Source organism: Radiomyces spectabilis (genome assembly GCF_025331425.1).
Source record: "Radiomyces spectabilis strain NRRL 2753 chromosome Unknown BYT42scaffold_14, whole genome shotgun sequence".
Lineage (NCBI taxonomy): Eukaryota > Fungi > Mucoromycota > Mucoromycetes > Mucorales > Radiomycetaceae > Radiomyces > Radiomyces spectabilis.
In genome coordinates this window covers 402,416-429,697 of record NW_026251939.1, presented here as the reverse complement: position 1 = coordinate 429,697, position 27,282 = coordinate 402,416, and the positions used below count along the sequence as shown (strand labels likewise).

Below are 27,282 nucleotides of genomic sequence, written 5' to 3'. Positions count from 1 at the left end.
ATTATCTTTGAGCAGGATCGCTTATAATGCATGTCCAACCGAACTGTAGGCGGAGAGCAGCAACAGGGGGATTGCTGTAACGCAAAAAAAAAAACACAGTTCCACGAACGAGGCTGGAGGGTGCCGTGGTGATTGCACTTTCACGATTCATGTGAAAACCCAGTTACATAAACCTTTTTTCCTTAATTTGATGACGCGCCCACTTAAAAAGCCCACAACCAAAGAAACAATGAGTCTCTGATCCTTGCATTATCAACCAATGTGTACACAGAATTACTTTATTTTTATTCTTTTGGGGGGGTTGGTTACGCCTTGTAATTCCAAGCTTTATGTAACTCGACGACGGTTTGAGTCAAAGCCGCTTGAGCTTGCGTTGTCAATTCGGACATGGTAAAAAATCCGTGAATTAATCCCAAATAGCGAGTGGCCACGACCTTGACTCCGGCTTGCATCAGTTTACGTGCATAAGCTTCACCCTCGTCACGTAACACATCGGCTTCGGCCGTGATAACGAGAGCCGGCGGCAAACCTAGGAGATCTTCGGTGGAAGCCTTGAGCGGACACACAGTGTCCAGCAAACGATCTTCCTCTGTGGTATATTGGTCAAAGAAAAACTTCATCATATTACGAGTCAAGAGAAAGCCATCTTGGAAGGTTTCGTAGGATTCGGTGGCAAAATTGTCATTTGTGACAGGGTAATACAGGACCTGATATTTGATAGCTTTACCCAAACCGCGTCTTTTCGCAAGTACTACAAACAAAAAGACATGGTTGATCAATTCATAAATGTATAAAAGAGCGCAACCTGCCATTGCCTATTACTTACAACTAATGACGGTCGCGAAATTACCACCTGCCGAGTCGCCTGCAACTGCCAACTGATGCGCATTGATTTGAAGAGACGCCGCGTTCTTCGAATTGGCCAACCATTCTACCACACTATAACATTCCTCCATGGCGACCGGGTATTTGACTTCGGGGCTGAGCGAATAGTTGACAAACACAACAGCAGCTCGAGCTTGCACAGCCAGCTAGAATTGCACAAAAATTCGTCAGTCCACTGACATTTCCCAGTGATCGGAACATGCATAGGTACCTCACGCATAATCAGGGCATGACAGTACTTGTTGCCTGTAAACCATCCTCCACCATGACTAAAATGGATCGTCATCAACCCAGTTAAAAATCTACCTCTGTACTGGTACAACAAACCCATCCATTCATTTTTTTACTTACAAATATACAATACAAGGCAAGGTATCATTGGTCGTAGGTCGGGCAATGGTGACGGAGACGTCGCCTTTGGACGTGGGCAAAATAGTATCGCGAACTTGCACATCTGGCAATACCGTACCGGCCGGAGTATGCCAAAAGAGGTCTCTGAAATCCTCTTGAGGTAACTTCGTTACATCTCCTGGAGGAAGCGAATCCAAGAGTTTTTTGATGTAATCTTCAAGAATAACTGGGGGAAACATGAGAAAAAAGGGGTGTAAAAAGTGACCGACTTGAGGTGTTTCCTTGCTTATAAATTAAGACCGACCGCTACGGACATTCAACCTATTTGGTCTAGTGAATCAGTTTCCGCACGAAAAAATCCCAGACATTGGTGGAAAGTTGGCATATTAGGCAAAATGAAAGTGATCATTCTTTTCGCCACAAAAACCGTGAAAAGGAAATTGACGCCATATAGGTTTCACACGGAAAAAGCGACTCCATGATGGACTTCTACTTATAGTGCCATAAAGAGACCATAACAAAATATTGACGTATCGCGAAGTAAATACTTATACGCTGAAAGAGGTTCATCATCTAGTATTATCTAACCGAGGGGCGACATTTGGATCGTTGGCCATCGCGTATAATTTATTAAATTAGATGTTCGAAACGAAGATAAGAGCCCAGCAAGTGAAGTGATGGTCGGCCCGAATGCCGTGTAACCGTTTTTACTGATGAAATCAACTGAAGAATTCTCAATGGGATAAATAAAACGGTCAATCTGATATGATTGGCCATCACGATTCATGAACATGATATGTCCACAACTTCCTTTTTTTTTGTTTTGAGGTAAAAAAAAAAACGATAGAAAGAGCAATATAAGATGGCGCAACCGTGTGAACATGGCTCGTCGCCAAGGCGAAGCAAACACCCATTCACTCGTACCTTTATCAAATCTTTCTCGTACTCATTTTCAAAGGCTCACCAAGAAACCTGTTCCTACGCGCCAATTTCTTTCAGACCGGATGTAACACAAAAAGCACGCAATATTACGAATGAACTGACATTGGCACCATCATCGTGTTAGGACCTTCGGAACAGCACTTTTCTTTCAGCTATTTCACGTGTGGAGTGCATCAGTCATAGTCGCCTTGAAGCCTTATATGTCGCAACATTGGCACAAGCGGTGAAGGGTGAACCCCTTACTCTGCGGCGTTTCACTTTTTGCACCTGAGAAGACAACAAAACCATGAGAATAGGCGATGCCGAAGGGATGAAGATACTTTTTTATTGGATGACTATGTTGCACAGCAGCTTATCGCTTTGGGAAAAATAAGCTCTCATCTTTGTAACTGCTCTTATCCCGTATGACCAAACTAACAACACCTGACGCATCATTATCATGTTATGTGTATCCGCAAAAACCTGAAAGATGAAGTCCCAAATGCTCGGATACCTGCCGATATAGAAGAGTAGACTTTTTTTTCTTCCCGCCAATGATTCAATCGCACTATTGAATGAGCAAATCCGCAGACGCATCATTTGTTTATCAAATTGCAACAGGAACAAGACGAGGAAATCTGTTTCTTTCCATCCTCTTACAGATTCTCCAACTTTTCCCTACAATGCCGTCCATAAAAAATGAGAGCTTGGGCGAGCAAAAAGTCCGTATCGTACTGTATATTGTGCCCACTTTGTGTTATTTTTGTAAAAAATGCGAACCTATCGTTTTTTACTTTTTCGTGCGCTTATTGTGGATCTTTTGGTTCCACGGAAAATTGATATAGAAGATAAATGGAGGATAGCTAATTAATGGCAACTCTATGCTTGTTTATGAATCAGTGTCTGACAAAGTGTTCTGTGCTAAGGTTCAGCCATTCAGTAAAGTGGCGTCGTGAACGTTTTAGAAACTTCAAAAGGGATGCGACAAGAACCACCGATAAATCCAAGCAAAAATAATAAAAAAAGAGCTAACAACACACCAAAATTGTCGTTTCCGGGGTTTGCTGAATCTACTCCGGATACTGGTTCCACGGACAGTAGATGAAGAAATAAAATAGAATTGGAGGATAGATAATTGATGCTCTTTATTCGTTTTGATCGAGGGGATATTTATATGTTTTTGGGTTAATCTATAATAATTTCGTAATAAGGCTTGGCAGGGTATTTTGGTTCTGAATGCTCAGCCTTTCGGCCGAGCTGTTCGTAAAGGAAACGCTTACTTGAAGGTGATCAAAGCGTCATTACCAAAAAAGGATCCGACAAAATAATAAAAAGGGGTAGTTCCCACCCACGGTGGCAGATACTTGATAAGTCCTCTCCAACGTGCCATCTTACAGCCGTATCAGTGCTCCAGGTTTTCCCTGCTGTATTGCTACCCTCGGGCGGTGCCCCGGTATTTAATAACCTCCGAACCCAAGCTTACGCCCAAGCCCGAATGTTAACACTGAACTCTGCAAGACACTGTCTTCGACAAGGCAACCCAGCACCTGTTAATTCCACCAATGAATGAATTCATCCCTCCAAAGACCGCCGCTCGGCTTACAGAAAGTCGCTGCACTTTCCGGTCAATTTCATACGGAGTTCTTAAACTTATTAATCCATTGGAAATTCATTGACCTCAACTTGTGGGTCAAAATTCCCTTCAAATTTTTTATACTGTTTTTCTATCGGCTACCCCTATTTTAGGACCTATTTCTCATCAACTACTGACCTGTACTCATGAATACGAACATGACATATGCATATGTATTTTTTGAATTTAATGCTGGAGTTGCTACGGTTACCAGGCTGATAACGTCCATGTTGCTAGGATAGCGGAGTTTCAAAACTAAAAGAACCATGCTCGCTCGAGGCTTCCAATATCCGAGCCAAACCGATTTGGCAAGCGCAAAACGCATGTCTTCTGTAAAATAATTACTACAAACAACTCTAATTTATGCATGTTACGTGGTAATTTATGTAAATAGGATGTCCGGGTTTCTGTTAGGCATCTTTCTCACAGTGCGCTTAGAGTTGCAAGTCAAGTGATGGTCTAAACTACCGTATATTGTACTTCCAATCTTTCTCACCGGTATCATCGTCCGATTTTATGTCAGTGCGACAGATGAAGCGACGACTAGGGGAGCAAAATTATCGTCTGTTCCTTTGTTTATCTGCAAACTGGCTTCTGTAAAATGATTTCATAACTGCATGGAGCCGACAACCTGACAATTCTGTCATCTATCGATGTATCTTAAAAGGGCCAGGGCTGGAATAACCTAATACGGATGACGCTCATCCTGTTATAAGCAGGAAGGAGGTAAAAGAAGCAATCAAGATTTTCATTGTTCGGCTGCATACAGAAAAAAGAAACAGGCGGTTCTTTGTGTGACCGGATGGAGTTCCATCCGACGGATAATGCTGTGGTTGGTCAGCGACAGGTTTGGAACCCCCAGTGATCTCTCATTTTCTGCGGCCATGCATGAGAAGCCCGGGTTCGCAATTTCCAAACAAAGAGACCAAAAAGTGGGTCACCCAATGATTACGGCAACTTGGCCACCGAAAAAATAAAAATAAAGAAAATAATAAGAAAAAACCCTTTCAATTTCGCGCGTTTTTTCAGCTTTGCCCGAACTACTTTGTTCGTCTTCATGACCTTGATTTCACTTATCCTTGTTGCTGTATCTCGCGCCATTTCCGCCACCTTCAAGCCTTTCCTCCCGATATACTTTGCACTATGGTTATCACTGCCATACCACATTATCGGTGTTATCCTAGCTCTCATGTATGCATCACGATTATGCATGGGAATCGCTGGGTTATGGATCGACAAACAGCCGCAATGGCATACCCGCTTGCTGGCTATTCTCGCCATTCTTAGCGGCGCATCGCTCGGCTCACTAGTTTACTTTTCACCTTGGGCCGACGATTCCGTGAATCAGGCCGATATCTCGGCTGATATGTCCATGCTTATCTTGGCTTGGACCGTCCATGAGTTCTTCTTTCAGTCACTCAGTGCTGTCATTGACAGTATCCTCATCAAAGTCCTGGCCGACTACAGAATACTATTCTTTGGTAAGTTCTACGAGCATGTCGATCTTTACTTTTGTTTTAATGGATTTATTAGATACGTATGAACGCTGGGGTAAATCTGCCTTTATTGTTGGCGTATTTGCTCTTGGATGGATCACCGACAACTTATGGATAATGATTTTTTCTCTGATATTTATTGGCATTGGCGCCTTAGTATTGGTGATCACCTCGTTCCGTATTGATGTCGAACCTGCTGATGCGAATCAATTGAACATAAACGAAGATCAAGCACCGTTATTCCTAAAAAACGCTGTACTCCAGTATACCGATAGTACCGCGACGAACAACCTGTATAAACCGTACAGCCTGTTTGGCGAACAATTATCCCACATTTCCGAAGAAGACGCAAGTATGCTCCGACGTATGACAAGTAATGCGGCAAGTTCATTGTATCGACAAACGAGCATATCCAGCACGCACTCCGCCATGTCCAATACCACCACGACGGGCGCTTACAACAACCTTGCCTACGACGATCTCGCGGCCGAACACGGCCCTTATACGAGGATGTCACGGACGGTGGTGTCTTCGATGGAAGTGGCGATGCTTCCTTTACCATCTCCCACGATGCCAATGATTGCTCTCGTGTTACTGTTTATTCCGTCAATTTCCTTACCGGACGAATCCCTCCAATGGACAACCACGACACTCACAGGGTGGAAAAACATGTCCCTGCTTATCAATATGATGCTTCTCGGGATGGCTCGGTCCATGGTCAACACCTTCTTATTGATCTTTCTTTACGATACAGTCCATATTCCCATGTATCAGATTGGCATCATGATCATTATTCCTGTGGCAATAGATATATTGCTTCGAGCAAGTGCACAACAGGTATCTTTTTTTATCATCTAGTTTTTTTTTTTTTTCCTTTTCCGCGGGAGATGGAAATTAAGGTCCTTTTTTGAGAGAGGTCAGCTGAGATTAACATAACCATATCTGCGATATCACAGTGGATCTATCGATGGAGTTTGACGACTGTAACCAGTTTCATCCATAGCCTCTTGATCATATCTATTTTTGGCTTTTCTTGGCTGCGACAGGATTCCATCGGTACACAAATTGCCATGGTGCTGCTGCAGACAGGTCAAGGTATGCCATTTTTTCCACTCGTTCCAGCGACAAAGTCCTCATTTTTATCAATTTACCATCATTTCTAGGTATCGGTATGCATCTGATCTGGCTAACTGCAAGTAACCGAATTATGGCATGGATGCGAACCGATCAACAACTCATGCTGCAACGAGCGAAAATGTCAGCTTTATACAGCAGTCTAGGACCCGCGTTCGGTGCATTGATTGCAGGCTTTGTTATGCATGCACATGACGCTCATTTCAGAGAAGGATTTACTTTTCTGTGTCAGTGCGCCATCGGTATGCTTGCTGGTAGTTATGTTCTATCATGGGGGTGGACATTTGATGCGTAGTTCATGCGACATGCACATCTGCAAAAGAAGTTTGTTTTTCCTTTTCTCCCCTTCCGTTTTTTTTTTATTGTATTCCCTTTTCTCATATGTACATAGTGAAATTTCCCCTCATATTTATACCACTTGCACCCAAAATCCTATGATCATACCAAATTGAAGCCGCTGCATGCAAACCAACATATATCTTTGGCTTAATCCAGTAAAATGTATGATGACAAGTATTCCATATTCATGCTATGCTGTGTTCAAGGAAATCCTTCTCATGGAGATGACATCTTCATAAATGATGGCATAATGTACCGATACTATCAGTAATGGTGCATTTGTTCCTTGTATTTATCATTATATTATCCATTTAAGCGCAAAGTGTTATTTATGATGTATAGTACAGACTTATGCGCTCTGTAGAACATAGTCCAACATATGCTTTTCTTCATCATTCAGCTGGTGTTGACAGATATCCATGAAATGATTGACGTTGTGACCAGAGCAGTTGCGGAAAAATTCGGTCAAATAGGTCTACACCTGCATGGTAAGCTTGCCATCCCTTGTTCGTTTTTGTTACCATCAATACTTTACCTTCATATCAGTCTGGTAAATCGGATCGTTTTTCAGGTCAGGGTTATTTTCTTCATCATCTTCATCCTCGGGCAAATTCGCCAACATTTCTACAAATTATGCCGCACAATGAGTACATGGACCAAAGGATTTAGAGATAGTAAAATATATACCTGACAAGAAATTGAAATCCTTATGTGCGGAGGCGATCTCATCATCCAAATCTTCCCATTCGTTATCCTAGTAGAACGTGTTGGCAAATTTTCCACATGTTTAATATCGGATGGCTTACCTCATCGCCAATCGATTCGACTTCTTCCTGAGGCACTTGCTCGCTTGTCACGGTATTGCTGAGATCAGCCACAAGCAGTTTAATGATTTTGGTAGGCAGAAGAATGGCAGTGTATTGATCAGGATCTACGATCAGAAAGGTTCAGTTGTCAATTTCGAGCCTCTGGCAGGATATGTGCGTATCCACTTACTGTTCTTGGAGCGAGAACGAGTGACGATCCCAGCTATTGGTGGAGGTGAGCTTTCCATAAGCGATCAAGTCACGGTATGCATTTACCATTAGGGTTGACGACAAGCTCGCCTTTGACGTTCAAGTTTTGCAATCGCGGATCATTAACAAGGAAGACTTTGGACAAAGCAATAGCGCTGGCACAGACGGGATAGATCAGCGATTGGTCTTATTTCCAGAATCTTGTGCATCCATCTGCCTTACCTGACTTTAAGAGAATAGTAACCCGAGAAACTGTCGTAGTAATCGCACCAAGTGGGCATCAAAATTTCCAGCCCGCTTTTACCGTTAATGGCGGTGTTGCTAAGGAACTGAAGGACGGTATCTTGCTGCTGAATGATAAGGTGGGCAAATACCATGACCAAAGACTATACCACGATTCGTTAATAGCCATCCATGCTGGAAAACAAGTCAACTTTATGAGTTTTACCTGAATAAATGGCTGATAGCTAGTGGTTTGCAAACGAGCCAATACTGCATTCAACAGATCCGGCAGCACAGAGGCAATGTTGTTACCAGCCTAACATTATTTCCTGTTTTAGACGACTGTGATGACCCCACATGCATATCTTGGTGCTTTACCTTTTGGATCAATGTGACGATAAGATCACCGACAAACAAAGCTTCCGATTCAGAGTTGGTAGGTTCCAACAGTTTGGCGACGAAATGAATAACATAATCCAATCCTGATTTTCCAGAAGGATCGCGCCTACAGGATCGACAAATGATGAGTCCTCGAGTACCTTTATCGGTAAAATCGCTCGCCTACCACTGAACAATATGTTCGCAATCTTTAATCACAAATTGTTTTAGGCATTCCTGGGTGCTCTGGAGGTTTTGGTGTGAATGATATAGTCAATTGACACGCTAAGCTGTACAGAGTTACCTGGAGAAGATCACTGTCAGTGGCATTCCATACGCACTGCATGACACAGGGGAACATTTGCTCGGTGAATTGGTTGGGTAAAGGAGATGGTCCGTAGCCCATCATGGCTGTCAATAAATCGATAGCAGACTAACAGCGAGAAAATAAGACATCCCAAATATCCAACCGCTCGTTCCATGTTAGCCTTGCACTTACGCTAAGAATGGACGGATCGGTTTCAGGCGTTGTAAGCACTTGGCTGATAAATGGAAGGGCACGAGCGCATAACGCGGGATAGTAAAGTTGATTCTTTGCAAAATCTTCAAACACATCAAGAATGTAGCTGGTAATAATGGAATCCGATGGGAACTTTTTCCAAATTTCGAGAACAGCAGGCGTCAAAATCTGTTCGTACCGTGCGGTCACTTCGCCATTGATCTATTTTGGCAGAAATCAGCATGAACGGTTTTAGGATTTTGGCACGGTGTCACTTGATATTTACCTTTACAGCGGATCCCAGGGTATCAAGTAAAAGCATGAGCGATTCCTCGGTAGCGGCAGGCAACAGTTGAACCGTGCCTTCCATAATGTCCACTTGATAGGGAGCAACGTATTCTGCGTTCAGATACTTGCAATAGCTAGTAAAATATAAATAACACAGCGCCCATCAGTCTTTGAGCATGCAGCCTGAAAAGATTCCAATGTGAAAGCTTACTTGTTGAGAGCTCGCAAAGCCGAGATCTTGACTGGCACGCCGCTGACAGGTGATTTCAAGGCATGCACAGCAACTGCGACATACTCACTTGCCATGTTGACAGGCAAGATTTTAGCAAATTCGGAAGCGAAAACAAAGGCACGGCCTTGTAAAAAAGGGAAATCTACGGGACCCTATGTCTCAGCAAAGGTTCCTGAATCATCAAACGCTGTCTTTGCTTACCTGCAGCTTTCATGTCTTCCAAAACAACATGGTCAAAAAGACTCTTCAAATCGAACTGAACCTTTCGATTCTCATCTTCTAAAGCTTCCATCAATTCTTCCGACAAACGTCCAATGACCAACAAACAAGCTTCCTGAATTTTCCACCTAAAGTACGTCGTGATCAGAACAGTAAAATCCAATACAAAAATTCAAGCATAAAATAAAAGAGATCTTTACCAATCGGCTTTGCCTGTTTTGCGGGCTTCGTTGGATTCTGAAATATGGCGGTGCACGGCAGCCTGAAGGGCGTTAAAGAAAGGTGCAGGGTAACAATCTTGCAATTCCTATATCATGTCGTAAGCCCCGTGAGTCTGAATGAACCAAGATATATATAAAATCAAGGAGGGAAATAAATCAACAATAACTCACCAAGAGGACATCGATGGCAGCCACACGAGCATTGAACGTAAAGGTACCATCTTCTTCATCGGCAACGTATTGATTGGCATCGGACATCCACGTCTCTTCCTGTTCCTGGGTAATTTGCATGTACACGATGTAGACGTACAAAAGCTGCTCAAAGAAACCGGTGGCCGCATTGTCTGCCACGAACAAATAACGAACTGTCTTCTTATTGCAAGCGGCAGCAACAAAATCGAACAAGACATAGAGCAAACTTTGGAAACCGATCGCATTGCCGTCAGAGTCTTGGAACGATTCGCCAATATCGCCTGAATCACTGACGAACTCTTGCACATAGTGCTCACGAAGGTTGTATAAATCATTCCAAATGGGTTCGAATAACTGAGGTAAACTGCTGCTAATGTACTTTGGGAATTCACTGCTGATACCACAAATGCACTGAAAAAAAAGCATAGCGATGAGTTTTTTTCCGTTTCACGAAACGGTTGAACCATCGATCCACAGAAAATTTCTTGTCAGTACCTTTACAACTTCCATCTTGAGACCATACTCTTCAGTGGCTCGTTCGGGATCGTTTTGGACATGATGATTCAAAATCGTAGTAAATGCTTGCATCCACTGCGGAATAACAGGAGCGATAAACTGTTCGGCCAATGCCGGATTTTCTTCACGCAGGGTAGAAAGCATTTGGACCAAGCTGCTAAAGATATTCACGGCGCGACCGCGGGTACGGAAGGAGTAGACCTGCATTTAGGTGTGAGTAAAAATGCATGGATACATACATCGTGTTGACGTAAAGATAATTACATTATCCGATGTAAGAATATTAAATAGTTCCGGAAGCAAAAGAGGGCCGACTTGAGGCAACTGTTGGATGCTGATATCTTTCTTTGCCATTTCTGACAAGACACGCATCGCACCGTGAACACTGTTGGCGCTATTGGATTTCAGGAAACTCAACAAAATATCGAAAAGATTGGGCCAGTCCTCGGGAAAATCATCGTGGGCAATATTCGAAACGACATAAGCGCTGACAACTCGGATTTTCGATTCGTTGTCGGCCAAACCGTTGACGATAATCTCACGCACAGCTTTTTTGCTCTACAAGCCGTCCCACATTAGTTGCTGACATCACTATTCTCGCTCTGGACCGAAATGGAGTCATTCTTACTTCCTGTGGTGGTTCAGGACCAAGAAACTTTTCGCTGTTCTTTGACGACCAGTGTGTACTGACATACGATCGAAGGGTCAATGCTGCCAAGTAAAAACAAAAACTGGTTAAGGATATTGGCGAGAGTGAGTGATAGCCTTAAGAAGCGTTCAGGTAAACATGGTTGTAGAAAAAGGATATTTGACGTTGAGGAACAGCGAGTTCCTGAGAGACGGCGAGACGGGCAAGGGTGATTGGATATTCTTTATAGTACATTGATTAGGAATGAGTTTGCGTTAAAAAGACGTGATCATTACTCGGTGATCGTACCTGGAGAAGCCGCCAATTCTTTCAAGCGTTGCTCGGCAGCAGAACGTACATGTCCATCGCTGTCGACGACTTGAAGCAATGTCTCGTAAACCGCTTGATCCATGATTACACAAGTTCAAAGAAACACGTATTTGCGCGTTTCCAAAATTTTCTCGGTAGTCATTTCTTTTTTCTCTTTTGAATCACCGACACGCGTTTTAGGATCATTGGCTGCCATCCGCAACCTTGTCTCTGCCGCATAGTACGACAAGGAACTACCCACCTTTTTCTTTATAAACACGACCAAACTCTAATCTCACTCGCTTAAAACATAAACAGAGACAAATTCAGGTATATAATATAGTGTCGTTACTAACATTGTAACCATATGTTCTTGCTGTGAAACGCACTGTTCATCTAGCGTTCCGTTCACGCAGAGGTTGTTGGTATTCTGGAGCAAGACAATGCAAGCGCACCAATGATCCCTGAGTGCATTGTTCTGACTTTCCTTCTGTAAAAAGGTTGGACCTTCAAGCGGACTCTGTAAAAGCGATTGCATTGTATTACTTACGATCAGCCAATAAGCGGATTCTGGCGGATTCTGTGGGGCAGTGCTGTACATGTGGCAGTTCCATCATTTCCGAGAAACGACAGCACCACACACCAGAGAACCAGAATTGCATGGATTCAGATAAGGAACGCAACAGCACGATCTGACGATTGGATCAATAGCAAAGGCTTGGAAACCTGCAGCGTCCTGGAATTTAGGGGTTCAAAATGTGCTCATGCCACGTGCTCCAACTAAACTCCAGTGAGTGGCACGCTTGAAATGAATTCATTATTTTCTGTTGCTTACATGGGTAATAAGCGAACAATCTATAATAAAGATCCGTGTCACCTCTAATATCCTTTGCAATAACTTTGAAATACAGATAATGTAATATGATAGATTAAAATGGATTTCAAATTTCCATGAAACTGGCCCGATTTTGTCGATCACTGCGACCGGACCTTGCAATTTCAGCGAATCGAGTCAAGTCTATAACCGGACAAAGCCTTATTGTCAGAGCCTTAGTCAACCCTTTCATCTCAACATCCGATACACCGATTTGATGGGCTGCTGTGAATCTCGTCCAACTCATAATGGTTCAGGAGGAACCCGTACTGGAGGTACTTGACCATCGTATTATTATGCGCTTTTTTCCCTTCACCTGACTCACTCCAGTATTCACCATCAAAAGGAAAACCATATCGACGTTCAAGGCTTAAATGGAAATCCGATACATCCATGACTCGGAGTGAATTGGAAAGTCAACGCGAGACATTTTGGGCAACCGCACCGACTTACGAGGTAGATCCATATCAAGTTCATCCCGTTTCTGCAGTCTACATTCTCAACTTTCAGAAACCTTACTAGGGTCGACCGGAAATTTGGCAAGCATTGCATGCTGTTGTGACCTCGGACGATGTACAACTGGCTCGCTCCATTCTCGAGGCCGCCAATATCACCTTGCCCACTGGTGATTTGTCCGATGGTTGCTTTGACGGTAGAAAAAAATATAGATAGGACATTGCTTTATGTGATCTTTTTCTTAGCTGTTTTCTTAGAACTGGGCAATCGCTATGAAATACCTGTTTACTGTCTTGCCGATCCCACCAATTTGTTACAAGACAGCAATGGTGGCGACTCCAATCACGACATGAAACGAAAACCTTCCACGTCCACATCCACGTCCACAAGTTTGTCCATGCGGCGATCAACGGGAGCTTCCCATAGCACACCCTCCGGTTCAATGCCAACTAGCAAGCATGAAGTTGTTGAAGAGTCAATGCCAACCCCCGATCCATCGGCCGACTTCCCTATCACCGTGCGATTATCCATCGGCAAAGATATCAAGTTACACATTAATTCACAGCATGAAACCATCGCGACACTGCGGTCACGCATCTACGCTCACCCGGAGATTGGTCTCTCGAGCGAAACATACTTTATTCGTTTCATCTATTTAGCCCACGTTCTCAAGGACGATCTATCCATTATGTGCGACCCGGCAACCCCGGCAGCCGCCTTCCAAGATGCTTTTGCTGAAAAAAACAGTGTTCGCATTCGACCCAACACGGTGATCCAAGCACTCATCATCAAACGAACATCATAGCTGCTTCCTAACGCAGTCTCTCTCCCAATCGATCATTTCTCAAATACAAAGCTGTCCTACATGTCGCCTGTGAATAACAAATTCCTTTACTTTATCATTACACTGCAAACCACATTCAATAATCGTAGGCAATTGCGCCAATTTAATGACATTCCTACTTTTTTATGTGTCACAAAATCAAAGATACAGCGGATCATTGAATACATCGCGATGGACTTCAAACTGTTTTTCACAGCGGACTTTTTACCTCTTTGTTTCATGCGCGCACGGACCTTTTTTCTCGTCTTGGGAAAAAGAATACATTGGGATACCAGAAAGACTGTTAAAAAATGTAGCTCAAAGGTGATAGGGCCTAATGTTGGAAACGGCTTTTGCAGTCCCACGAGGTATTCACCACTTCTTTTGGCTTCGTCTGTGAGTTTTGGCATTTTTTTTCTTCAATGCAGGTTCATATAGTCCGGCACGAATCATTCGAGTTAAGTACAGTAGACATCTTCTAATTTATCGCTTTTGCGATTCATGAGATGATGGTATTTTCAATCGAGATTAAGGATAATAATCATTCCTTGAATGAACTTTATTTAAACTGTACAGAGTGAAAAGAAGAAATACGCAAGAAAAAGGAAAAAGAACAAACGAGTATTAAGGGATAATAAGAGCTTTACAACCACGGCATCCATGTGCAATCCATTTGTGCCATCTTTTGAGGATTGCTGGCTTGCGAAATTAGATCAATCACATTTTGATTGGTTGGCTTATTTGCATTAATTGTCTAAAGAGTCAAACAAAAAACATCAATATTCACAGTTTCTTCATCATATCCACACACAAAAACTGATCATTACCTTTTCACGTTCAGATTTGCAAGACAAGAATCGAGCTTTAGCCATGATTTGCAGAACATTGGTATTGATGCGTTCGCGAACTTGAGCATCCGTGACGGAGCGATGATTGGACATGTGCCATATCATTAATTCGTCGCGAACAAACAGACTGAGGTACTGATCCAATTCAAGTTCAGGTTCTGTAAGACTGCGAGCCGTGGCCATCAAGCAACTGGTGAACAGGCCTTCAAGCCATACGGGAGTAATGAAATCTTGAATGTTGGGAGTGAATCGGAAAGGAACAGATTCGCCATTGCCAAACATGGGCTGGTTCGAATTCCATCCTGCAGATAGTAATAAACGTTAGTTAAGCCAGAATTTTACCACCAATCCCAAATAATACTGCAGTACTCACCAGGTAAGAACTCCATCGTCCAGATATCGCCGGTGCTTCGTGAGATAGCAATCTTGTGAGGATTTCGGTGACCCACACTGAATATGTAGCTCATGAATGTCGCCGTAGCATATTGAGCCGTAAACTGTTTACGGAACATCCAGTAATCCGTGTAGCTTCCCATGGTGCGTAACATATACTATTCGCAGGAGAAAGGATCAAAATGTTAGAACATAAGAAAATCACAGGTTAAATGCACCATGCTGTTGCTGTGAATAAAATTACCTTGCTCAGAATATTGGAAGGCACCATATTGTTTGCAATTTCGTCGTTGATTTCCATCTTTAGATTGAGCAACTCGGTCTTTTGATTGAGGATCTAAAAAAAAAAAGGCGTTAGATATCCAACCATGAGCAGACTGGCCTCTGTGACTTACATCTTTCTTAACTTGAGTATTAGACTTGATCTTATCCATGTAGAAAACGAGAGGATCGTCCTTGTGCATATTGACGCTGTCACAATGATCTTCATAGATATCGTAAAGCGTGCAATAGGATGGATCATCTTTTACCATGCGAACATTGGGAGCCAGGGGAACGATAGCAGGGAGGTGGAATGCCAAATTACGAGACCGGCTTTCTTTGCGTTTGGCAAGGACGTTGTTCAGGATTCGGAAGAGCTGCATCAAGCGCTCTTCTCTACGGAACTGACGTGCAGCAGGATTTTGAATCACAAACGGATGAATGCTGCCCTCATGACCACGAATCTTGAGACGACGCCAGCAATTGCCATAGCTTCGAACCACCTCCACCTCGGGCAAGAATCGATCAATACGCAGGAAATCGTTGGCATTATCCGTAAGCTACAAATAACACCGGACAAAACATCAGTGAGCTCACTTTTTTTTTTTTTCGAGAGAACAAGACAAAAATATCACAAATTGACTTTACCTGCAGATACTGCCCTGGAATTTCAACATCATCGAATTTTTGATGCTGGAATTCCACCAAATAATGGCTGCATGTTTCAAGTTTTTGTTTTCGTGGACGAGCATCCAACATGGCTTCGAATTTATCGCGCCATAATCGTAATTTGGCAACATATTCCTCCAAGTTGAGCTTGGACTTCGCAAAGTCGTTGATAAACGCCGTCTTCATATGACCGGGATACAGGGTGTCGGCAAGACGCGCAATGTTGGCCATCGTCGTTTGTGCCAGTTGAAGCGAATCACCAGGATTCAGCAGTCGCGTTAGTAATTGCTAAAAAAAGCGTGAGCCATTAAGTTGATGACAATGATGATGATTGCAGCTCTCCAATGATACTTACCGTAACGCCTTCATTATATAATGCAACGACTAGGCGATACATATCCTCATCTGCTTGGGGCTTGAACTTGATTTGGATTTGATCGACCATGGTTTCCATTGAAAGCGCCAACAAGGGGTATCCGGTCTTCAGCATGGCCATGATTTCATCCAATGGATGAGGCGCATTGGAGGCCGTTGCGGCTTGATCCTTGGCAGGAGCAGCCGCAGACGAGCCTGGTGTCGCCGTGGCGGGAGCCTGGGGTGGCTTACCAGCCTCAGTCTTGGACTTTTCCTGAGCAGTCGATGAAGAAGATTCTTCTGTCTTTTGAGCAGATTCCTCTTTCGATTCACCACCATCCGAAGCGGGATTGGGAGTCGCCGACGCCGGTTGAGATGAATCACCCTGAGCGGCTGTCGATGCATCCCCAGTGTCCTTATTTTCGTCCTCTTCGGATTCCTTCTTGGCCGTCTCGTTTTCAGCTACATCCACATCCATCGAATCACTCTTGCCTTCACTGGCGTCAGCAGCATCATCATTGCGACTGCCTTCTTCCGTCGTACCAGAGGGTTCCCCGACCTGGGCCGCCGCGGTTTTGAACGCGTCCATAGACTTGGCATCGGTCGCAGCCGTGGCAGGGGTGCCCGGTTCTTCCTTCACAGACGGTGATTTCTCGCCTTGGGTATTGGCCGTGGTCGGCGCGGCAGCCGGTTCCGGAGGGGCGACAGGCGCCATAGTCGCTTTCTTTGTCATGTCTTCCTTAGCCGTACGAAGTTGAAAGTGGAGCGCTTGAGGATATTGTTTGGCAATTCGAATGAGGATCGCTCGTGCATGTCTCGCTTCTTTATGCTGCAAGGCCACCAATAGCTGTGGAATAAATGTAATCCAGTACCAGACTGGCCATTCTCCTTTGTATCCTTCAAATGCGCGTGAAATCGTACCATTCTGATCATCCAGACTCAGTAACCACAGCACACGGAGTAGGTATTTGCGAGCTTTGGCGTTCTTGTAGATTCCTGCTGCTTGCAAGTAACAGCTCACCGCATTGTTCGCCCAGCTCAGATCCTTGGGGTTGTCAGTGAATCGTCGATCGTTGTATCGACCCCATTCGGCCCAAGCTCGTGGCAAAGACAGATCTATTTGCACCGCGTTCACGTAGGCTTCATTCGCCTCGTTGTTGTGGTTCAGTTTCGCCAGGAACATGCCCTTCAAAGTAAAGAATTCGGCCTTTTGTTGCTGTGTAAAGTACATCAAGTTGGTGTTGTTGATCACGTCCAGACCCGCCGACAATTCCGACTGATTCTGATAGTAACACTTGGCTTGTTCTCGCAATTTCAAGAAGGCTTCCTGGATCTCGATATTTGGCAGCGTGTAAATCTTGGTCAAGTAATTGATACACACGTCATACAGCTGGTGCTTGCGTGCAACATGGGCAAACCGGTTGATAATCCATGCTGTTTCGTGATATCCACGGTACGCAAACGAATTTCCAGCACCGGCATTTCCCGTGCCCGATTGCGGAGGTAATAACGGGATCAAAGGCAAATAGGTTCGGTTGATGGCACTGAAAATGTGCTGACGCCACGCTACAAGATCACTCCACACATTGATGTCGTCCCACGTGTTTGGCAATCGTTCGCGCCATGTGCCTAAAATGCTTCGTAATTCCGCCGATCGTTGATCCAAATTCTGAGCCGTCGTCGTCAGCAAGCTGTTAAAGATTTGACTCGCTTCTTGCATTTCCAGATACTGTTGGAATATTTGCAGCAAAGGCAGATGACTCTGAGACACAATCGGAGGTAACGAATGCCATTTTTGCAATGTCATTTGCACGCCTTCTTCACAAATACGATTGAATTCCGAATGTTCGCTGCTTTGCGATTTGATCAAGGATAAAAACGCTTCAAACACTTTGTGTCGCGGGTTCGGTTCGTCGACTACTTGCTGAAGCGATTGCTCCAATAATTCACGTTCGGCCGTCCAATCCGAAAGTCGCCACGCACACTCCAACAACAGATTCACATTACCATCGTGCTTGGCCAAATCTGTCAAAATATCCCACTGCTGCAACTTTTGTGTACACGAGATCCAATGATTCTCCCACAACATGTACTCGGACTCGGTAAACGGCAACACCCCGCTTCGTGCTTTGATCTGCGCATTCTCGTACATGTTTTGCGCTTGAGCCCACATTCCGCTCTGTTCGCATGACACCGCCACATTGGTCTCGCTGTAAGTACTGCGTCGTCTCCACAAACCGTAAAACATATCCATTTCGCCTAGATCAGAATACATCTCTGCAAGAGCATCCAACGTCCGTTCTCGACGGTTTTGGTCGTCCTTGGACAGGTCCGACACTCGACCATATGATGCTGATTGCTGAAGAATTTCAATGGCTGTATGCCATCCGTTGTGTGTTTTGCCAAGGTACTTGATCAGATGAGGAGGTAACGGAATCACAGTGTTCACGCGTGCAAAGCAAGTGAGCAGGACTTGAATCACATTCGGACGCTGGTTTGCTTGCTTGATATGGTAGTCTTTGGCCAGAAGCATGGTGATCAGTTTGACAAGGTCATGCCGTTCGGTCGCCGTGAGGTTTGACCAACACAGAGGGAATAACTCGACCCACAGATTATACGTGCCGTAAGGATCGACGTACTGAAGTTGCTTGACGCTTTCAATGATATGGTTGATATCAAATCCTTTGAGATCTCTCAGGAACGCTTGGTGCTGTTGAATGAGATCATTCACATCGTTAGGGACATCCAGCGTCATGCTAGCTTCGGCTTGATCGGCAATGGTACGAATGGATTTGATCTTTAGGCTGTGCGTTGACGTCAAATTCGGACTGGCCTTGACGGCATTTAGCAGTAAATCGAGCGCCTGTTGCAACCAGAAAGTGCTGGCCAGCGATTCCCAATTCTGCACGCCAAAGATGTAGTTGAGACGGGTGTACAGAGGTCGACTGACACTGCGGTCAAAAATGCGCATGAATTGCGTACGAATACGCGGGTTGCTGTTTCGTGTGCCCAACAAGAACGCTTGCTCCAGACGCACCGTAAGTTCAGATCGTGCAAAGGCCGGATTGCTGTAAATTTGAATGACCAGATGCAGGAAATCTTCGATCAATTTGGGATCGTTTCGCTGTTCCACAGACATCATCTTGACCAACAATCCCGATTTTTCTTTGATCGTAGGGAATGTTTCGGTCTTTCCGAGCGTCCATTCACTGAGCATATCCAAAATCGTGCGCAACAGGTCTACGCGAGGTGACTTTTCAATCAGTTGGATCAAGCACGTCAAAAACCATCGTCGTTGATCTCCCAAATGAGAGATTCGTTTCCTCAGCAAATTCAATCCCATGATCAACAAATTCACTTGAGCGTCTACATTCGCATTCGGCATGGCTTGCACGGGCATGGTATGTTCTTTGGTCAGCTTTTGCAACATCTTTACGATGCCCGGAAGGAAGCCATCCAAGTGCTCGCTACGACCGCTGGACACTGCCTGCAACAGTTTGATCACCGCGTAATTGTTTGTTAAACTTGCTAGTCCATCGGTGATGGTGGAATCCACCAAAGCTACGAAACTGGCCACATCGGGATTTTGCGATTCTTGTTCGGCCGTTTCCACGGGCGTTGTCTTTTGAATGGCCTGGAAAACGCGAATAAGCACTGGATTCAAAGCAGTTTGCACGCGAACGTTGTCGGACTTGATACTGGTTTCCAACAATCGATACAGCTGATTCATGTTGACAATAAACCATTCCGCCGGTTTGTGAGCCATATCCATATTTAGCACTTCAAGCGCGCTGCATACGCTGGGAATCAATAAATCGTTCATCTCCTTTACAGTCAATGTACGCTCCAGGTGAGAAAACTTGACATGGACATCCGACCAGGCCGACAAATTCAAAAATTCCTTGATCAAAGCCAGCACGCGCTGAACCAGGGCTTGATGTGCGAGGTCCGATGGGTTGTACATGCTGCAAGCCAGACGCACCAGATAGCCGACCAAATTTTCTCGCAAGGTCAAACTGGGAACGTATTCTTTGGTATTTGTATTGGGCGATTCGGCCGCCACAGCCTTCACCTCGCCCGACGATCCTTCGACTTGAACCTTCTTTCGTGGCGACTCGGAAGCCGGTGTCTCAGATCCACGCTTGTCGGGAGAAATGTCCATTGGATCGTCCGTCTCATCGGCCGCAATACGCGTCCTTTCCCACTTTAAGATGAGTTGCGCCAGTTCACATGTAAGCAGTTTTTGTTCGGGAGTCGCATTCTGCAGCAGGCCAAGCTTCGGTAACGCATTCACAATGTGTGGGAAAAAGTGTTCACGGTAATCATAGAACAGATCGGCATGACGAACCAGCAACTGATAAACGTTGATCATTTGCGAAATGCTGTGTGTATCTTCCACGACGACCTTGCGCGTCAATCGGACCCAGGTAGGGATCCTCTCGGACCCCGTGAGTGGAACGCGTTTGGGCACCACCGGCGCAAGAACGTCCAGACCTTGCTTTACAAGTACACGCGCTTCCGAAAGATGAGCACGCAAAAGCGCGGCATAAATCTGGATGGTAATTTTGCTAGGTGTTTCATAGGCAGAAATAAATCGCGCGATCAGAACATACGCCGCTTGCTTGGTGGTAGCGTCTTCGCAACGAAGGTAATTCCATCCAAACTTGATGACTTCCTTACGATGGTCGGCTAACAAAGATGAGGCGTACTGCACAATCATGGCCGTCAGTTGCAATAGTTCAATACGCAACGAGTCTTCAATGTACTGTTTCTCCTCAGATGAGTCGGACATGATGTTAGTCCACGATTTGAAATCCAATCGTTCCATCATTGATGCATCAAATAGCTCGTTGTTCGTGTCTTGCTGCTGCACCAACGCCACCAAAAGCATCGGATTCACCATATGGCGCAACGTCAGCATCTTCAAAGCAATGGTGATGGAAGTGTCGTTGAATTGTTGCAAAAATTTATCAAAAATCTTGCGCTTTCGAGAAGGAGGATATTTCAGCGCCACATCGTTCATGAGGAAATTTCGCAAAAAGGTCAAATCCATGGCCGATTCTTGCGCAAAGAGAACTACGAGTTCAAAGATCAAGTCGGTTTCGTCGGGATTCGATCGCAAGTGGGCAATCAATATATTGGCCAAGTACATGGTTTCACGAGTGACATGGGTGCCGTGCTGATCATCCTTCTTCATGAGCTCGAACCGGCTCGGCATACGCCAGATGTTTAGCAGACCATCCAATACCTCGCGCCGACCCGTCAGCCACTCAGGATCATACTTGATCAACTCGCGGACAATGAGAATACCCTGATGGTACATGACAGGGTTATCAGTAGAGCTTAGCGTTTTCTCCACCAGCTGCATGTACTGCTTGCCGACTTCTTCACACAACTGTGGTGCCATCTCGCTGCCTAGAATACCAATGAATAATCGACTGTGGCTCGTGGAATTCAATCGGTCGAAAAAGTAGGTGATCGTCTCGGAGGGATATCGGTTCAAATACTTGATAAGGTTCGGACGGAACGGACTGGAGATGGCTCGACGAAGGTGCCCTTCCATTTCCAAGACAACGGTCACCAGATCATCCAAAAAGATGTGAGCCGCCGCCGGCAGCAAGTGGAATACGTTCAAAATCGCCACAATAATCTTGATTTCATGATTATCGCTCAGAGGTTTACCCGCCGCTTCTTGAAGAACTTTGGGTTCAGCCCACTGCTTTAAATGATCCAACAGCTTCTTGCCGATTTCCACTTTGAAATAGTTGGTCAACAACTCCAACAATCGCGCCAAACCCTCCAGACCGGCCACGCTGAGTGTCTTGTGATTGGACAGTGTGGTGAGGATAGGCCGCAAGCCTTGTTGCAAGAGTTCCTTGGGCAGTTTATGTTGCTGTGACAAGACTTGTTTCAATCCCTTGTGAGCAGTTTCCACGACTTCGGGGGATTTCGAATACAGTGATTTGAAAAACACTTGAATTATGCGCGCACGAGTATGTGTTTGACGTTGGTTGGAGAAATCGGAGCATGCCATCGCCGCCGACAGGAGCTTGATACAAACGATACGAAGATTCATCAATGACGTCGCGTTTTTATACTGAGAACTACGGCTCACGAGAGCTTGATCTTCCGCATCGGCCAACGCAAGCGCTTCATGAAGCAATCGGATCAATTCATCGTTGAACTCGAGGAACGGAGGTCGCAGCGTAAGACAGTAAGTGATGGCATCAATGTGACCAATTTGCATAGCAAACGGGAGTGCACGCAACGGTTTTGCGAAAATCGGTGCAACCAGTCGTTCGCGCACCGGTGCCAGCAGTTCGGTGACTTCGTTTCCGGTAAGATCCGCCAATAACTGGAAAGACGACTGAATGGTCTCACGGACCGCACTGTTGGAGTTGGAAAGTTCGCTTAATAACAATGCGATCAGATTTTGGAACTTTTGCTGCGCTTCTTGCGATTTATCATCTTCAGGTCGATTGCACACTTTCAAAACATGCGAGAGGGTCTGTGTCGCTTCGGCTGTATTGACATTGGCCATTTCGGGAGAGGCGTCCTTGAGGACGAAAAGTAACGAGCGAATAAATTCCAGTTCATGTTCCCTCATCCACTTGGTGCCCATGTCAATCTGCGCACTCAAAATGGAAATGCCCAGACAACCGCCCCGCTTTTTGTACCATTCTTGCTTGTAACAGCATGAGCAGAATTGAGACGCAAATACACGGAAGATGGGTAATTTCCAAACGAAATCCTTGCCGCCCAACATGGTCACGGCCGTCTCGAAACAAAGTTGCAACGCTTGCTCGGCTCGTTTTCTCAATTTGCTGTCTTCGGATGAAATGATTTCGACAATCGCATCCACAAGAATGGTGGTGTTCAGGTTCTGTACGGCCAAACGTTCGTCCATCATATCCGAGAGTGGCTTGGTCCCACTTTCCGTCGCCTCAATCGCTTCGCCAATATGCAAAAGCATGAAATGACGGCAAATGTTCTGGAAGAAAGGCCACGCGTCATCGCTTAGACTGGGGATCGTCGAGGCTTTGATGATGGCTACGAGAATCGTGCGCAACGCATCTTCTTGCGCGGCCCGTTTCGCCAGGTACTTTGTATAGCCGTTGCCGGACAACCGTTTGGGTTTCAGTCCATTTTCTTCCAAAGCCGTGCCAATAACCGTATTGTCGCCTGCTTCATTGGCCGCCTCGTCCTCTCCTGCGGTCGATTTGCGAGATCCATTTTCATCCCCTGAAGAAATCAAGACGCCATTGATGCGTTGGTAGAGTGATTGGGCCAAATCTGACGATCCTTCATCGAGCTCGAGCATGAGAATGATGTTGGATTTGAGGAACACGTAGGATTCCTTTTTGTAAAAGTCGTCGGCATTGGTTTGATCAATGGTCTTGATGGCAATTTCCAAGCACTTGTCCAAAGGAAGAACGTGCGGGGTGGTATTCGGATCAAACATGATTTCCACGGACACGCCACTTTCAGCACGTAAATTACAGTCCAGTCGTGGAGGCGTTCGCAGCATGCGTCGGTTGCGTCCACCGAGTTTGCCAAGAATTCGCATCGCTGCATGGCTGTGCTGCTGATTGTACGGCAGTGGTTTCAAATGACTCCACAGCGCATTCATCAAATCTTTCATTACGGGCGCCATGATATGATCGAGAAAATCGGGATTCAGATTGTCATTGCACAGTTCCATCGTTCGCAATCCCTGAGATACAAGTTCCTGATCGGCCTGAAGCGCAATCACTAGTGGACGCATCAAGTAAGGCAGGTAAGGAAGAAGAGTACTGAGACGCACAGGTACAGCAAGACACAGCTCCACAAATAGATTTCGCATTTCGGGTTTATGGGCCAACGTGAGTAACGAATTCAAGTTTTCGAGCAGCACCTGCAACAACGGCGACACTTCTTTGTACAAAAGCTCAAACCGGCCTCCGCCAATACTCTTGAACAGCGCTCGCAGAAGCAAGAAATAATTGGCAGGTTCCTTGGCTTTGGACGATAATTTGAAACAGGACATGACAAGATTCGCCAGATAGGGCTGCAAGATGGATTCGTTGGCGTCGGGAAAAAGATTCACGGCCATAAATGTTAAGCGGAATAAATGTAACAAGACGGCGGAATAGTGCATATCAGAGTCACCGAGTCGATCGATACGGTCTACCAAGAATCGGAGGAGAATACCGGCGAATCCCTGGGTGGAGGTCTCGTTGATGAGGTAGTAATGAGCCACGTTGACGAGTGCAGGGTTGATCAACGTTTGCTTAAAGTAAAACTCGATCTGAGAGGCGAAAATTTCTTGGAAAATGGCCGGATCCAACAAGGTAAAAACGGTGGAGAACATATCTAGTAACTCCTTCTCTCCGTTGACTTGAGTTCCAAGTTTGAGAGACAATGCATTGGACCCTATGGAGCCTTCTTCTGAATCTTGCTGGTCCGATGCAAAGTTTGGTAACGATCCGTCGCTGTCATAATTGTCCACGTTGAAATATTCAAAGCACATGAGCCCTTCGCGGAACAGCCCGAGAAAAATATCGATATCCGATTGCGAAAAGTTGCGAGCGTATTGAGCATAGTTTTGCAAGTTGACGGCATCCTGCCCAGCAGGTGGAGGTGAATTACAATGGCGCAAGCCAATAAATAGCGGTTTCATGCCAATGATGAAATTTCTGAACATGAACCGACCATCTAGAATTAAAAAAAAAAAAAAAAAAACAATAAGTAAGAAAATTCACAAAGTCAACCATTCAACAAAACCATACCCTTTACACCATCATGGGATGGATCTGGAATGTAGCCTGCTGTATGAATTGAACGAGCGCGTTCAAAATCGAAAACTTCAAGAATATCTCCATCACTTTTCTTTGCAGCATCGGATTCATCCGTCGTGGATTGTTGCTTCCTCTTTTTATATTCACGCAAGCATGTGTCAAACTGGATATTGAGCGCTGCGAATTTATTCAAAAAAGCCTCCAAAATTCGCATCAGCAGATCTCGGGCTAAGGAATCGCGAGTAATAAAGTGAGTGGGCAAGCCATCTATTGTGGATATTGTGCATGCAAAACTCACCTTCCATCTTGTTGGGGTTCTTGATAATGCAATCGATCAAGTTTAATAACAACTTGCCGCACATCGTTTGTATGCTCGGTGCTAATGTAGGGTCGTGTAAATTGCGTGAATAGATGTGCACAGTACGTGAAAGTTGAGCAGGCGTAAGTTCAGATCGAATATGATGGACGAGATCAGCAAGCATGCTGTAAGCAAGTGGCCTGGTATTGAATTGTTAGTTGATACATCTACCATCGTCGGTCCACATTGAATATCTTACCTTAAAGTATCGTGAGACGTGACGCCGTTTCCAATGAGCACCTTTTCGTTCAACAAGATATCAATCTTGGATACAAAGGAAGTGCGAAAGTCGGTTGAAAGGATGTGTCTTGTTGCCACCAGCAATTCCTGCAAAAATTCGAGGATCAGCACTTGACACATGTGAAAGCATAATCAATGAAATCAGCGTACTTTTCTTGTGGCGGTCGATTCCGGTGGACAGTCTCTTAATAATCGAATGACAAAATCGGGAATCTGATTCTGATATGGCCTTAATAAAGCAGTATAACTACGTAGAATGTAGGCTAGAAAAGACATGGTCTACTCATTCCGAATGAGTGTTGTACTATCAGCATTGGTCGAAACTTTGTATAAAATATACCTTGACTTGAGCAACGATAAAGTCATTGTATACACTTCGGTTGCGAATCTCTGGACTGACGCCTACAAACACCTCGCCTCGAGCACGAGCCGCCTCGGCCGCTTCTGCTTGGGGTTTGGCTTGTAAATTAAGAGTCTACCATAAAAAAAAGGGCGGACAGATGAGTCAATGAGCCGTATCCAGGAGATCCGCACACTTGTTCTTTACCGAGAAAATAAGAGGGATGAATTTCATAATGTTATCGCTTGCGTAACGTCGATAAGATTGAAACATCAAGACAACGATAATTGGACATTCGGTCAGTACTTTGAAGCTGTATAAACTCTTTGCCAAGACTTTGGAAGGTGTTTCGGGGACATCGGAAGCTGGAGACATGGGCCGTGGCGAGGTGGCTAGCAATGGATTAGGACCAGGCTACAGATAAAAAAGTATCAGTGACCGGTTTATTCTTATTGAGTGCTGCTCTTTTGATGAAGATGCCTACCGTCACCGCCGATCCGGCTGGCGTGCATGGTACGTCAAAAGCGTCCTTGACGGCTTGTTCCATATTTTGAAAGATTTCTTGAACAATATCCAAGAAAGGCTGAACTTGGTCTTCGAGGACATGTCGGAAGGATCGATGGAGATCAATAATGATCTTTACGCAAACAACGGCATTGTCTTCATTCTCAACACGAAGTAATTGCATCAAGGTTCGCGATATATCGGCAGCATATTGCTTCAAAGGTTCGGTTTGAGGTAGACGGAATATGATTTCCAAAAGAATATTACGCAGTTTCTATAACATAATGCGATAGATGGTGAGTTGGATTTTCTTTTTTTTTTGACACATCCACGTATTAAAAAAAAAATCGATATCGGGTTACTGACTTGTTCCGGCGCGTTACTGACGAATACAGGCGTTCCGTTTTGGAGAATATCGAGGAACACGGGAATAAGCGTAGACAGAAATCGAGGATATTCCAGCGTCTGGAATACTTCCACTTGGTCTCTGAGTTCATTTGCAATGGTGACCTTGAGACCGATGCCTATATTGAACATGTTAGTGTGACAGGTCACCAAGAGGTAAAGAAAAATAGAAGTCATTTGGAAGTGAACGTGCCTAGATTAGGATCTCCCAATCGGTGTGCATAAACTTGCAAGGTCGTCATGGTATAAGATTCCTAACTGTAAGAGCCACACAACCCCGATAGTACGAGAAGAACAGGAGAATATATGCTAAAAACCCGCCCTTTCGACTTGGAAAAATTTGGCCCAAAAAGTAGAAGTAAAAAAAAAAAAGGTGAACTGGGGAACAGTGGAAAAAGAGCGCTGATACTTGGAAATTTCATGTTCACGTGACTTGGCCAGGGCGCAATGTGACGTTCAAACGGACTGTGTAATTTGAAGGAAAATTTCCTGTTCGGCAAT

The 27,282-nt window shown here is 44.8% G+C and overlaps 5 protein-coding genes across 5 annotated transcripts; 2 read left to right on the top strand and 3 right to left on the bottom strand.

Moving 5' to 3' along the window:
* Positions 1–305: 305 nt before the first annotated feature.
* On the bottom strand, positions 306–1,475 carry BYT42DRAFT_549428 (alpha/beta hydrolase fold-domain-containing protein; the record flags this gene model as incomplete). Its single annotated transcript, XM_051566069.1, has 4 exons — positions 306–751; positions 827–1,031; positions 1,097–1,154; positions 1,237–1,475. The coding sequence occupies 4 exons, from the start codon at positions 1,473–1,475 to the stop codon at positions 306–308; spliced, it is 948 nt and encodes a 315-aa protein (XP_051419371.1).
* A 3,928-nt stretch (positions 1,476–5,403) lies between these two features.
* Positions 5,404–6,715, top strand: BYT42DRAFT_503963 (uncharacterized protein; the record flags this gene model as incomplete). The annotated part of the gene is made up of 3 exons (XM_051564943.1): positions 5,404–6,123; positions 6,243–6,381; positions 6,450–6,715. The coding sequence occupies 3 exons, from the start codon at positions 5,404–5,406 to the stop codon at positions 6,713–6,715; spliced, it is 1,125 nt and encodes a 374-aa protein (XP_051419370.1).
* Positions 6,716–7,108: 393 nt separating this feature from the next.
* On the bottom strand, positions 7,109–11,582 carry BYT42DRAFT_595638 (armadillo-type protein; the record flags this gene model as incomplete). Its single annotated transcript, XM_051570872.1, has 20 exons — positions 7,109–7,234; positions 7,295–7,383; positions 7,447–7,513; positions 7,566–7,690; positions 7,756–7,788; positions 7,842–7,930; positions 7,998–8,161; positions 8,224–8,313; positions 8,376–8,502; positions 8,563–8,621; positions 8,680–8,808; positions 8,875–9,096; positions 9,161–9,296; positions 9,374–9,536; positions 9,596–9,741; positions 9,814–9,920; positions 10,006–10,437; positions 10,522–10,743; positions 10,807–11,090; positions 11,480–11,582. The coding sequence occupies 20 exons, from the start codon at positions 11,580–11,582 to the stop codon at positions 7,109–7,111; spliced, it is 2,913 nt and encodes a 970-aa protein (XP_051419369.1).
* A 733-nt stretch (positions 11,583–12,315) lies between these two features.
* Positions 12,316–13,932, top strand: BYT42DRAFT_585868 (uncharacterized protein). The gene is made up of 4 exons (XM_051570019.1): positions 12,316–12,628; positions 12,700–12,809; positions 12,876–13,005; positions 13,067–13,932. The coding sequence occupies exons 1-4, from the start codon at positions 12,571–12,573 to the stop codon at positions 13,612–13,614; spliced, it is 846 nt and encodes a 281-aa protein (XP_051419368.1). The 5' UTR covers positions 12,316–12,570; the 3' UTR covers positions 13,615–13,932.
* A 230-nt stretch (positions 13,933–14,162) lies between these two features.
* On the bottom strand, positions 14,163–27,140 carry BYT42DRAFT_123486 (uncharacterized protein). The gene is made up of 16 exons (XM_051562158.1): positions 26,975–27,140; positions 26,743–26,900; positions 26,357–26,650; positions 26,080–26,286; positions 25,873–26,007; positions 25,683–25,811; positions 25,492–25,619; positions 25,233–25,432; positions 24,926–25,162; positions 16,159–24,851; positions 15,783–16,091; positions 15,269–15,694; positions 15,118–15,210; positions 14,854–15,031; positions 14,460–14,782; positions 14,163–14,386 (listed from the first exon to the last, which is right to left on the bottom strand). The coding sequence occupies exons 1-16, from the start codon at positions 27,021–27,023 to the stop codon at positions 14,276–14,278; spliced, it is 11,670 nt and encodes a 3,889-aa protein (XP_051419367.1). The 5' UTR covers positions 27,024–27,140; the 3' UTR covers positions 14,163–14,275.
* Between the last annotated feature and the right edge of the window lie 142 nt (positions 27,141–27,282).

Bases quoted from the DNA above. Each gene is read 5' to 3' on its own strand.
- BYT42DRAFT_585868 (XM_051570019.1), top strand. From the start codon at position 12,571: ATGGGCTGCTGTGAATCTCGTCCAACTCATAATGGTTCAGGAGGAACC. The intron at 12,810-12,875 runs GTAGATCCATAT...AAACCTTACTAG, and splicing joins CAACCGCACCGACTTACGAG to GGTCGACCGGAAATTTGGCA. The intron at 13,006-13,066 runs GTAGAAAAAAAT...CTGTTTTCTTAG, and splicing joins GTCCGATGGTTGCTTTGACG to AACTGGGCAATCGCTATGAA.
- BYT42DRAFT_123486 (XM_051562158.1), bottom strand. From the start codon at position 27,023: ATGACGACCTTGCAAGTTTATGCACACCGATTGGGAGATCCTAATCTA. The intron at 26,901-26,974 runs GCACGTTCACTT...TGTTCAATATAG, and splicing joins ATTGGGAGATCCTAATCTAG to GCATCGGTCTCAAGGTCACC. The intron at 26,651-26,742 runs GTCAGTAACCCG...ATTATGTTATAG, and splicing joins TCAGTAACGCGCCGGAACAA to AAACTGCGTAATATTCTTTT.